The 13,032-nt window shown below is 39.5% G+C and overlaps 1 protein-coding gene across 9 annotated transcripts in view; it reads left to right on the top strand.

Annotated features, from left to right (window-relative positions):
• Positions 1-13,032, top strand: part of ank1b (ankyrin 1, erythrocytic b) — a 77,927-nt gene that overhangs the window by 47,612 nt on the left and 17,283 nt on the right. For 7 of the 9 annotated variants that reach the window (XM_085463382.1, XM_085463377.1, XM_085463380.1 and 4 more), the window contains 13 exons: positions 340-432; positions 581-653; positions 835-855; positions 2,166-2,289; positions 2,526-2,589; positions 3,129-3,241; positions 4,300-4,524; positions 5,460-5,614; positions 5,893-6,104; positions 7,458-7,662; positions 8,768-8,864; positions 8,990-9,218; positions 11,717-11,845. In XM_085463382.1, coding sequence (XP_085319508.1) covers positions 340-432; positions 581-653; positions 835-855; positions 2,166-2,289; positions 2,526-2,589; positions 3,129-3,241; positions 4,300-4,524; positions 5,460-5,614; positions 5,893-6,104; positions 7,458-7,662; positions 8,768-8,864; positions 8,990-9,218; positions 11,717-11,845 — 1,740 coding nt within the window. The remainder of the gene's footprint in view (positions 1-339; positions 433-580; positions 654-834; positions 856-2,165; positions 2,290-2,525; positions 2,590-3,128; positions 3,242-4,299; positions 4,525-5,459; positions 5,615-5,892; positions 6,105-7,457; positions 7,663-8,767; positions 8,865-8,989; positions 9,219-11,716; positions 11,846-13,032) is intronic. The other 2 variants (XM_085463383.1, XM_085463378.1) reach the window with 1 other exon arrangement.

The following is a 13,032-nucleotide window of genomic DNA, read 5'->3' as shown; positions in this document are numbered from 1 at the left end:
GAGGCTTCTTCCCGGAAACCCCATCAAATAAACCATACTTGTTGAAGTTGATTTTAATAGTCAACATGCTAGCAGAGACCTGTAGAATCAGAGCTGTAGCTCTTGGGTTTTTTGCACTTTCTGAGAATTGTAGAGAATCTGTTGGGATGTTGACTCCTGGCAAGATTGTGGTATTTTGTCTACAAACACCTGAATGCTTTGAGATCTTCTACTTTTGTTTTTCACAGGACACTAAAATACTTCTTTTTCCCAAGAGTATATGTTTTCTACAGGAAAGAATAAAGTTCTTAAAATCTGTGGAAATGATTTTAGTAATTTTAATTATCTGTCTCCGTGTAGAACGGCACGTCTCCCCTGGGCATTGCTAAGAGGCTGGGTTACATCTCTGTCATCGATGTGCTCAAGCTGGTAACCGAGGAGTCCGTTTCTGCGGTGAGCATGGTTCACCTAGTTACACCAGTACATGAAGAAGAAACGTTGACCCACCATGATCAGATGTTCACTGAGCAAACTCTGTTTTCCTAATTACATTCAGCTCCCTCACTGCTTGCAAATTAACTCCCACCCTGGTTCTCCACAGATCACGACAGAGAAGCATCGGATGAGTTTCCCCGAAACTGTAGATGAGATTTTGGATGTTTCAGAGGATGAAGGTAGGCTGTCTTATTTGATTATGTTAAAAGCATCAACTGTGCAGCTTTGATAATTAACTTTCAGCTCTGATTTTGGTAGAAGACGAGCGCATGGGAAGTACACTGACATGTCGAAGTACCAGCATGAATTTGACTGTATATGTGCGACTGTTTATAACACCCTTTTCCATTTGTCTTGTAGGGGTTGCCCAGCTAACGTTAGGTAGGACTGTGTCTGTATCTCTGCCTTGTCCGGTCCGGTGACTCGTAAACTTGTGCCTTCATTGCAGTTGCACTTTCTCATTTTCTCTGTGTCACTAAATGTCTTTCTAATCAGTTCTACTTTCGACTCCAGCCCTGTTTGTTATCCTCTATTTTCTCTGTCTTATCTTTGATCTCTCCTGTTCTCCCTCTTGTTCAGAGATTTGCTTTTTCTTTAAAAAGTCTGTTTGTCATCAGCATGTAGTCACAACATTTTCCTTTTACCAGCACATATCTGGTCATGGATCTATCATTGACAGAACTCCAATATTTCTGTATTTAAATTTAAATGGCTCCCTTGCAGTGCAGCGTTGCTGTTCCTCCTGATTTTTACAGTGTAATTGATCCATAAACGGATAAAACACATACTGTGGCAAAGCTGTGACACTTTCCAGCAAACAGCTCCAGTTTATACAGTCATCGGCCTGCCTTAAAAATCTAGAAAAAATAAACCAAATTCGAATCTTTTCAACACGTTTTGGAAGCATTTTTTCCTTTTGCAATGTGTTTTCTTGTTTTTATACTTGTTTAATTTTCTCACTTTTTACTTCTTTAACATTTTTTTGCTTTGTTTTCCTGAACAGCTTATACGAATGGGTGCTAAAGTGTCTGTCTTGTGAAGCGGTTTAAAGTTGTTGTTATAATTATTATTTTAGTATCATTCCTATTTAATAATTAAGGTGTTTTCTCCTACACAGAAACAACCATCACCACATGTGATTTCATCTTTAATGGGCATGCTCACTAAAAAAGCTGTCACCAGGTGCCTTGCAGTTTGCTGTCCATGCAGTGTCCTAAACTGTGTTGATATTCACTGTCTTACCAATCCTCTTCTTTCACTACTTTGGTTTCCATCGGCTCTGGTTGTTGTTGGTTTGACTCCATTGCTTGGACTAAAATGTTTGGAACTGCTTTGTGGCCATTTTTTTCTGTGGTTTGGTGAAGGGATGGGAAGGATGGTGGAGTAGTAATTACAGATTTCATCTGGGGATTATATCAAAATTGATTTTACTCGAATTTGAAGAGAGTTCAAGGTTTTGAGAGCATTTCTCATAAAATACATTTTGAAACAACTTGAAATGTATTGAGATAAACTGATATTTATTGGGAGAACTTGTCCTTAATTTAAAGTTTACTCCGTATCCCCCTGGTGTCATCCTTTTCTCTCTTACTTCCTTATGTGTTCCTTGCAACCTGTTCCTTACCACTTATTTTTCTCTGTGTTCATTTTCCATGTTCTTTCTAAACATTTCTTTTACATTTTTACCACAGGAGACGAGTTGCTGGGGATGGACGGAGCTCGCTATTTGAAGCTTGATGATTTTAAGGACCAGGATGATGACTTTCTCTCCCCAAAGAAGACCCTCAGAGACTTTGAGGGCGGCATGGGCACCACGTAAGTCAGTGTGAGGTGGTGTGACGAGGAGTCTTTATGTGAAGAATGCCTAATATGATATAATTGAAAATGAAATTTGAGCTGGCGATTAAATTACTGACATAGCTCATTTATCCTTACCTTAGATTATGAGAAGCAGCAGAGTGAGCTCATATGATTTTATTAGAATTTTGATAGCGGTGTCATATTCAGCGATGGTTTCTTGTCTTACCTTATTCCTACCTCCTCTTCGACAGTCCATATTCTCCTGCTATTCCCAGGATCCCCTGTGTGTCACCAGAGACAGTTATGCTGGATCAGGTATGCTTAGCTCGTGACTAAGAGTGGCTTTGTAAGCATTTGTTACTTTATCTTATCCTCCTGAGACCTGAGCTCCCATTTGAATACTTTTCTAATTTCTTCTAGCTATTTGGGATTAGTTGGATCTGATAAGTATATAAACTAAGCTTCCTCTTTGAATAGGAAGCCATTGATTTGTTACGTAGTTGTTACATACTTGTATGTACTCGTAAAGGGACACTTAATTTAAGTTAACATTGCTTGACAATCACTTTCTTGTGCAGAATGAAGTTTTTAAGGTGCAAAAAAGAGGCTATAGAAGACATATATTCAAATGGAAATATCACTAACTTATATTATTGAACCAGATTCTGACTTTTATTCATACCTCTTCCTTTATTATGGTCTTCTCTCTGCTTCATGTTTTATATCACCTCTTTCTCTTTTCATATCAGTCTTTCCCTCCTACTTTTCTCTGGTTTAATCTTCTCAGTCATAGCTGTTTTACGGCCTCAATTTCTCACCGTTTTCCATTTTCATTTCTCCCTCTCTGACCTCAGCACACCCCCGTCCCTTTGCCAAAAGAATATGATGAAGATTCTCTTATCCCAAGCAGTCCAGCTACTGAGACTTCAGACAATGTCAGCCCTGTAGCCAGCCCTATTCACACTGGGTGAGTTATTAAAATGTTTTTCTTCCCCGTTAAACCAAATTTTTAAAATTGCTTTTATGTTAAACAGTATCAGTCGTCGATGCTTCTTGTCAGGATTCTTATTATAGTGTTTTGGCAGACTGAAATTTCTGGCTTTACAAAAAAGTAAATAGAAAAAAAAAGTGCAGATAGTGCAGACTTGTTAAAAGCCTATGATGATAGTCAAAAGCATATTATATTTATCATCTATTTTTCTCTTAACCTGATTATAATTAACAAAATTGTTTAAACTCTAATGTCATTAACATTTAAAACTGGCAACCGATTCCATCAATTCATCTACTGAGGTGATAGTTTATGTGACAATAGCATCCTTTACTTATATACAATCTAAAGTGCTCTGTAAACTGCTACGAAAAAGGGCCTAGGTAAATGCAGTCCATTTATGTTTTAATGTTATTGCATAGAGGTATGATACCAAAAGATAAATGGTGGTTGTAATGATTATCAGTGATGATCACGATGATCACAATCCAAATTTACAGATATCTTATATTTAAAGGAACTGTATTCCAGCAATAAACACTTTAATTTATCAATTATGCAAAGTCATAATTTACTGTAACTGTACCTCCATGAGTCAGCTTTTGAAATAGTGAGTATGAAAAGATGACCTCAGACATAGAGACACCTGTATTAAGCCACCGGTATAATGCAGGAGAAGCAGAATCGGGATCTCTTTCAAATCTTTTCACATCATTCTTGCTGAGCATTGCTGCAGATCACTCGTTCTTTCCTGTCATATCCAGACAAGCAAATGAAAAGAGCGCCTACACAGTCAATTGATGTCTTCTTTATGAATAGCATAAACCATGAGCGGGCAAACCAGATCAATTCAAAACACTGCTGAACAAACAGCACATGAATAATCTGTTCCCATCTCGTAGAGCTGGAGGATTTCCCTGACGAAAGTCCAGTCTTTGTGTTTTTTTTCTTTCTGTCGTGTTTTATTAATGTTTAAATGTGTGTTGATAAAGTAAAGTTTACATGTTCTTAATTTATGGCACCATGTAACTCAGCTTCCTGGTGAGTTTCATGGTGGATGCTCGAGGGGGCTCCATGCGAGGCAGCAGGCACCATGGACTACGAGTGATCATCCCTCCCCGAACCTGCGCTGCACCGACGCGCATCACTTGCCGTCTCGTTAAACCCCAGAAACTGACCACGCCTCCTCCACTAGTGGAGGGCGAGGGCCTCGCTAGCCGGATCATCTCCCTGGGGCCGTCCAGTATGCAGTTCCTTGGGTAAATCAGACCTTTCTTTGGTTTATTAACTGTATTTGATCGTATTTGACTGTGCATTTACAGTCAAAGCAAAATACTTTTGTGTGTATTTGAGTGCCTATATGTGCATGTATTTGCGTGGCTCTTAATAGACATGACATGTCCAAGACAAGTTCAGTGATTGTGCCATTTAATGGACAAGACTAGATCATGATGGGGTATTTATAGGAAAATAGTCATTTAAGCAGTTTAAAACTAACCTATCACAGTGTAAAATTACAGAGAATATGGGGATCATCTACGGTACAAATTATCTTAAAAATATTTTTAAAAATCTTCAGAAAGTATTGTACACAAAGGACTAGGTTGAAAACCAATGCTGAAAGGTCCAGAGTCATGCTGGGATGATGTATCAAGCATTTCTGAAAACCATTGTGCGTGAGCACTGGTCATTTTTATTGTACAATATTAAAATTCTAACCATGCAAGGAGAAACATAAAAAGCATTCATAAACATGTCGTCTCTGGACATCAGCTCATTTAAAGAGGACCAGGTCTGACCAATCAAGTGGCAGAGGTTTTTTAGAAGTCACACATGTTGCATCTTCTAAGCTGTGAACATGCACTTCAAAAGGCTGTGTATTAGTGCAAATGACATTGATAACTTGTACTGTTAATGTTAGTCTGGGCTCTGAACCAGCTGGCCTGTAGTTCAGAGTCATCAATTAGAATGTTTTGGCACACTGTGAAATAAAATAATACCGCAGAGCAGACCTCAGTCTGATGAGTACCAAACCAGGCAAGTAGGGAAATGCATTTGACTTTCAAAACTACAGCATTTAGTCTTCTCTGTTCCCCAAAACCTATAGATTGTCATTAAAAGACGAAGAAAAAGAAGATAAAATATGCACCTCTCCTACCTTTTTCTAAAAACCTTTCTGACATTTCATTCACAGACCAGTGATAGTAGAAATCCCTCACTTTGCCTCACTGGGACGAGGAGACAGAGAGCTTGTGGTGCTCCGCAGTGAGAACGGCTCGGTCTGGAAGGAACATCGTAATCGCTATGGCGACGAAGTACTGGAAACTATTCTGAATGGCATGGATGAAGGTTAGTGGGATTGTAATGGATGTCGCCTGTCAGGGAAACCTTGAGGGGTTGTATTAATCTTGATGTATGTCCCTGGAGTTACAGAAGACAAGCATAGGAAGGTTTTTTTTAAACACAGAAGCTGCCTCCGCAGCATCAGACAGGCTTTATTCCCACAAAGTGTTCATTTAAGACTGAAATTTTCAGCTAGACATGTATCCTAACACCTACCATTACCCTCTTTTTCTTTCCTCTTTATCTCTTTTCTCTGCTTATCTCCACTATTTCACCTAATATAGACTTGGAGAGCCAAGAGGAGCTGGAGAAGAAGAGAATCCGTCGAATGATCTCCACTGACTTCCCCCTCTACTTTGCAGTAGTGTCTCGCATACAGCAGGAGAGTGATCTCATTGGTCCAGAGGGCGGTCGGCTGACCAGTAAGCTGGTCCCCCAAGTTGAAGCCATCTTCCCTGAGACTGCTGTCACCAAAAGAGTGAGGCTGGGACTGCAGGTGAGAATATGAATTGAAAAGAGGCTTTGCACATGTACACTTTTCATAATTGCTTGATTGTTCAACACAAAAACAGATGTTCAAATGAGAAAACAACCAAGACTGTGCCAACATGTTTACCTCTGGCCTCATTTTCTGTTTGTGCTGCTTTCAGTCTACGAGTTCAGATTTGACAGATTTCATGCCATGAAGTTGATGTTATGTGTGTTTGACCAATGAGTCTGAAAATGCTTGAGTTTTGCTATCAGTCATGGAGACCTGATGCGAGACGTGAAGAGGCAGACTGATTTATTTCAGTACTATAAACCTTAATGCTAGAAGAAAGGTCATCACTTGTCATTTGAGATATCCCATCAAATAGTAAATCTATATTTCATTCAGTGTTTTGTGATGTAGCATCAGTTATTATTGGTATTACTGTAAATCATGTACATTTTTTAAAGTAAATTTCTCTTGCCTTGCACTTCATTGTGATAAATTTGCTTTGGTTTATTCAATGAAAATGTAAAAAAAATACATCTACTTCACAAAATAGAGCTGTAACAAACAGTGATATCAAACCGATAGGAAGAAGATTTTCTCAGTTTTTAAACACTGTCAATAAGAATTTCATTGATAGAATAGGTTAATATAGAAAAATTATATACTTTATTAGAACATTTTCAAAATTTGCCTGACCTTTAAGAAGCATCTCTGGTGTTTGCAACACGTGGTGTCTGCCCTGCCAAACAGGAGCTTCTGGCAAATGTATGACTGGCTGTTACTCATCCAGACCTCTGCAGACACCCGTCTGGGAACTTGGCACACACTCATGCTGACTGATCTCTTTTCACACTACACCTACATTTGGCTTTGTTTTCCACAGCAGAAAGATTATGAAGGATTATGGCTTCTTCATTTCTGTTGCTTGGTCACTTGAGTGTACATCGTTTACGTTCTTTGTCATGGCACTAATGTTATGTACGTAAGAAGATTGCATGAGTTTTACTTTGGCTACGCTCGTCTGTTTTCCTTTTTATCCAGCCATTCGTCACTCCTCAGTTCCCCGATTTAAGTTGTGAGCCACAGTGACCAAGCTGATGCACTGATCTGAGTTTATGAATTTGTTGCATGTGTGAGTATGATTGGGAATTTGAAGTTTTAGCCTATTGCACATTTGCTTTTATGGTTTATGGTTTGTTTTCCTTTTTTAAACATTTTGTTTTAATTGTTTGTTGATCCTTGTGGAGTTTCTGTTATGTTTTATTTGTGCTTGAGTTTATCTTTTCCATTCTCCATGTATGCAGCCTTCTCCTCCTGTCTTTTCGTCATGTCCTCAGTGTCCCTTTTTTGCCATTAACACTTTAACATCAGGCACAACCAATCCCTGATGAACTGCTGACCAGGCAGCTTGGTAACCAGGCCACCTTCAGCCCAGTGGTTACCATCGAACCTCGGCGACGCAAATTTCACCGTCCAATCGGATTGCGGATTCCTTTACCACCGTCGTGGAGGGAGAGCCCTCGTGATGCTGGCGAGGGTGATACCACCAGCTTGCGTCTTCTCTGCAGTGTCATTGGTAGGAATAACTTTACAGAGTAATCCCTTTTTATATTTTGTTTTTTCTTGTAACAAACATGAGATACCTAGGATTGTATTCAGGAATTATTACCTTTCTCATTAGGGTACAAACAAAATGATCTGCCACCAGATTATATATTTTTTTGTGTTAAGCAGTTTTATTTACCAATTTGACTTTTTAGAGTAACCTTAAAATGACTCTTTATGGTGGTGAAGGGGAAAATTTGAAATACTGGGGCAAAGAAAATCAGAGCACCAATTCACTAAAATGGACCCTAACAAAACTGATTGATGGCAGTGGACACGTGGGTGTACTTCTGACTCAAACATCACAATATAAAAGGCTCTAATCTCCTGTTTTAATATGCAAAGCAGGGGTCATACATGGAGATGCACTTCTCAAAACAAACATGGCAGCAAAAGAGGAAAGTCGAAAAAATACCATACCAGTCTAAATTCGACTTAAACTGTATTTACATTATGTGAGTTTGAGCCGTCTCTGGAGAAAGACGACCAACATAAAAGGATATTTCTGAGTACTCAACTGGTAATCAAGTAAAAGCAAAAGCAGCATAAAATTACGTGCAAAGAATCTTGTCAGACGGAAATAAACATGCACATTAACAAAATGATTGAGATTCCAATCATGTCTCTGTGTAAGTTGTGTCCTCCATCTGTTAAAGCTGAGCCAAGGAGGACACAGGAAGCAGACAAACAGCAGAGGAACAACAGCTGTCTGTCTTAGCCTTGATTCAGTTGCTTTTATCATTGTAAGACAATTAAATTTTCATGCAGCAGACTAGAAATATTTCTCAAGTTTATCAGATCAATGTCATATAGTGTGGACTTCAGTGTGTGGGAGTCATTACAGGGAGTAGTGAAAAAATGACCAACAAAACTGCCTGGAAGTCATACAAAAGGGACGCTAAACAAATGATGCAAAAAGGAGAAGCCAGGATACTGGATGTATATATTCAAAAAGACAGTCACTAGATAATCGATAATAGGTGGGAGACCTAACAAAGAAAGGAAATAAAACTGATGAAGGTCCAACTTAGACAACATAATGGGACAGTTTTTCCAACACTTGCACATCAATCCAGGTGGAACAGCACCAGCTCAGTGGGAGGACATCACTGGAACCACCAAGCTGATGTACGCCAACAACTGTGCCAATTTTACCACCAATGTGTCTGCAAGGTGAGCTCAGTAAACACCTGTGCAAGCATGTTCCCAGTCAACTTTTTTTCCTGCACTCTTGCACACGTCTGGATTTAGATCCAGCTGGTTTGTTTAATTCTTCTCTGTTCTCCTGCTATATCCAGATTCTGGCTGGCAGACTGTCCACGTACGGCGGAGGTGGTCACCTTTGCCAACCTGCTGTACAGGGAGCTAATGGCAGTCCCATATATGGCCAAGTTTGTTATTTTTGCAAAGATGAATGAGGCACGTGAGGGACGCCTGCGTTGTTACTGCATGACAGATGACAAGATGGACAAAACTCTGGAGCTGCACGAAAACTTCACCGAGGTGGCCCGTAGTCGAGACATTGAGGTGCGCACAGGGGCAAGGCCACAGAAAGCCAGCTTATTAAGGAGCGCAGTTGAACATGTGATTCGTTTTAAGTTCTCTAAAAAGTGGCGGCATCGTGGTGTGGTGGTTAGCACTGGTTCCTCAGACCAAGAAGGTCCTGGGTTTGAATGATGCTGTGTAAAGCAGGGGTCCCCAACTAAAATAACAGGAGGTTCACTACCTCCATCATCCAATCAATCTGGGTTCCGAACACTTTAAATGACCCAACAAAATTATTTTCTTTCATTTCTATTTAACATTTAATTAACAATATAGACTTTTGCCTTGTAACTACTGATCAATTATTCATATGCCATTAAATCATCTGCTGAACCGAAAAGTGTAATCCAGTTCAAGTACTAATATTAAACAAAAAACTATTTAACAATAAAATCATGCAATAATCTTTACCACATCTATTGCACATAACCCAACATTAAGGTGTCTTGATGCATGCTCAATCATCCAGGTAAATCCAAATCAAAAAAGTTGTTTCTGTTCATCTGGACGAACCGTTTTCAGTGGGAGAAACATTTCATTACTCATCCAAGTGACTTTTGAAGAAGAATGGGAAAAGGGAAAGACCACCTTTGAATCGATGAGCGAGCCTAAGGGTACATCTTTCGCTATCTTACAACGCTGTGATTGCAGCCATTCCCCAACTCTCTGTGAATGGTACTCATGGCCATTGATCAATGGTCTTTGATCAATGGGCTTTGATCAGTGGTTGTTAATCAATGGTCATGACAATTTGGATTTTAATGATTAAGAAACTGACCTCACAGCCCATTGTTCATTCAGTGGGCTAGTCATTGTGCAAAGGTACTGTTTGTAACGTTGGGGAAACCTGCAGTCAGCTGACACTAAAAAAATCAGTTGGATGACTGAAAACACTACATCCAGATGAACAGAATAAACTTTTTGGGACAACATTAAGGTGCAAACAATTCACCTAAAAAAACCCTCAATTTTCAGGAAAATTAAGAAGTGCTTTAAAACGGTGCAGTAAATATGTTTGACAAACTCAACACCATGTAACTTAAAACATACTGCAAAACAGTGCTGGCTCTCACTTCAGTGAGAGAAATTTGCATGTACATTTGCAGCTAGCATTTTAAAATTTGGGTGAAATGGGGTCAATGCAGTTCTTAAGCATGCATGCAAATGTTCATTAGTCAGCTGTGAGCGAATTTTGTCCATTCATCTTTAAATGTCAGATAGTCCACTATACATGCTTTTGATAAAGCCATCTTTTTTTACTCATTCAACTGTGCACCGCCAAGTCATCATTCTACTGTCGGCAAGTGCAAGCTCCCAAGCTGTAACTTAGCAACCTGTGTTGAAGGGCCCGCATTGGTTGTTCTTCTTTAGCGTTTTTTTTGGTGGTTGGTGGTGCAATACCGCCACCAGCTGGCTTGGAGTGTGGACTAGAAAGTCACTGATCCACATAGCTGCCCATCACGCCTGTTCAAAAGTTAGCCATGGCAGCCGGCAGGAATAAAATATCTAGCTACATAGTAAATGAGGAAATGCTTTGCGGTCTGAGGGAAAACCCTCTCGGGGTCCGGTTTGGGTCTGGAGACCGGGGGATGGAGACCCCTGGTGTAAAGTTTGCATGTTCTTCCTCCCACGGTCTGAAGACATGAATATGTTGAATTGTCCTAAAGTATGGGTGTCTGTCTCTGTGTGTTAGCCCTGAGATGGATCGGTGACCTGTCCAGGGTATACCTGTGTTGTTCCAAAAAGTGATTGCCTGCCAAAAACTGATTTCCAATGTTTCCGTGTATTTTTAATGTGTAATATCTTTACGCATGTTGGTAAATAGACTACAAAGGGGTTATATATAGAATTAAAAAATTATCTGTTTTTTCAAGTATCTTTATAACTCTGTGTTATTGTACTTACCGGTACATTATAACCAATCCGGTCCTTTATCCCCACTTAAAGTATTTTTACAGAACTATTGTAATATTTGCTGCCATTTCTGCTGTCCAACTTAATCTTACAAAATACATTTTTAATGTTAATGAGATTTTTTTTAACTGCATAAATAAAGGTTCTATAAAAGTCGCTGCCAAAAACTGATTGCGGCTTCTACCTTGTTACACGAATGTTGTTTGTGGTCATCCATGAGGGATGCATTTGACATACTGTATGTTTCACATATTATAGCCCAACAAGTTACTTAAAGCAGTTTAAATACGAGCAATCAGTTTTTGGCAAATACCAGAAATCAGTTTTTGGCAGACAATCACTTTTTGGCACAACACCTGCTTCTTGCCCTTGTTTTTGCCATTTTTGTTATAGATTGCATTTGCTGCACCTAGAAAGACAATGGATCATTCTTTTGTTTGGGTTTTTTGGGTACAGCGTATTGTATCATGAGAAATCTGCATAAATTCCCTATGAACGAGTGCTTGTGAAATGTTATTAGAAAAAAAGCAGTTCCATTTTTCCCTTTTATGTTATATTTTCCACAGCTAATGGAGGGCATGCCTCTCTACCTGGAGTGTTCCGGGAACTTGGTGCCCATTCGGAAGGCCACTCAGCAGCCTCGTAGCTTCAGCTTCCAGGCCTTCCGAGATAACAGACTGCCTGTCTCTGTCAAGGTCTGTCCCTAGCTGCTTGTTCATATGCCTGCTTCTTTATCACTTGCTACGTGTTGCTACAGTATTGTGTGTTTGTTTGTGTGTGTGTGTATACATGTGCAAAAGTGTGTGTTGTTTAGTTTTTGGATACAGTATGTCAAGGACCTTCTCACCAGTTATTTACACTCATGAGCACCTGCCGATGACTCAAACACTGCGTTCATATGGTGGTTTTTGTGTTTGCTTTTCACTCTCATATCAGTGATGTAAACACGTAGGTAATAGTACAGTCCTGTGCTCACTCTGCAATCATTGCATATTAAACACAGCAGTATAATTGGTGCACTATAATTGCAATATGCTACCTTTTTTCATAGAGTTGAGAGATATTCCAGGCAGTAAAGTTAAGATAAACATTAGAAATATTGGAATGTCAGGTTGTTCATCGGATCTCGGGATTCTCAGTTTCTTCAGTTAGCTTTTGGCATGGTGTGTCATTGTGAGTCCTTTTGTTCTTTTTTCATTTTCATTGTGCTTTGTTTGTTTGAAATGTAAAGGTAATAAAAACCAGCAATCTGATTTGATAGGGTGTTTTTGTTTTGTGTTTAAGTTCTTTATCAAATGCATCATAATTTCATCTCTTTTTATTCCACATTACATTGATGACTTGTGTATTTGTTCTTCTATTGATCGTATATGTTATATATTGTGTGTACGAGCCGTTCCATGCCTGTCCCGTGACCATATTTATGTAATTTCCATATCACTGTTTTTCCGTTCATCTGTGTCTGTCGATGTGATAAGTCAAGTATTGTTCAGAATCAGCTTGATGAATACTGGTAGCCAAGCAACAAACAACTTACCTGTCTAGCTGTCAACTCTCTTGGGTAATTGTTTGCATGTCCTGTGACTCCTTCACTTTCTTTGCCTGCCTTCCTATCTTGCGGCCTTGCCTGTCTGTATGTGTCTGTCTCACTGTCTCTCTTTCTCTCTCTCACGGTCACTCTGTAACTGTCTGGTCTGACAGATGTCCAGGTAAAATGTGCAGGTAAATCTCTCCCTCTTGCCTGCCTGTGGACTGCTTCCATCCCTGTTTCCCCCTGCTTCTCGTCCCATGTTACTGCGCCACATGCTCAGGACAACTGTTAAGGGATCTAGTGCTCTTTTTGATTTTTTTTTCTTCTTCTTGCCCATCTTATCTTCCTCTA

The sequence above is a fragment of the Copadichromis virginalis genome, linkage group LG7 (genome assembly GCF_057382275.1).
Source record: "Copadichromis virginalis isolate Kocher_CV1m ecotype Utaka linkage group LG7, C_Virginalis_male_GT1.1, whole genome shotgun sequence".
NCBI classification, from domain to species: Eukaryota; Metazoa; Chordata; class Actinopteri; order Cichliformes; family Cichlidae; genus Copadichromis; species Copadichromis virginalis.
This window is presented reverse-complemented; position numbering and strand designations above follow the sequence as displayed.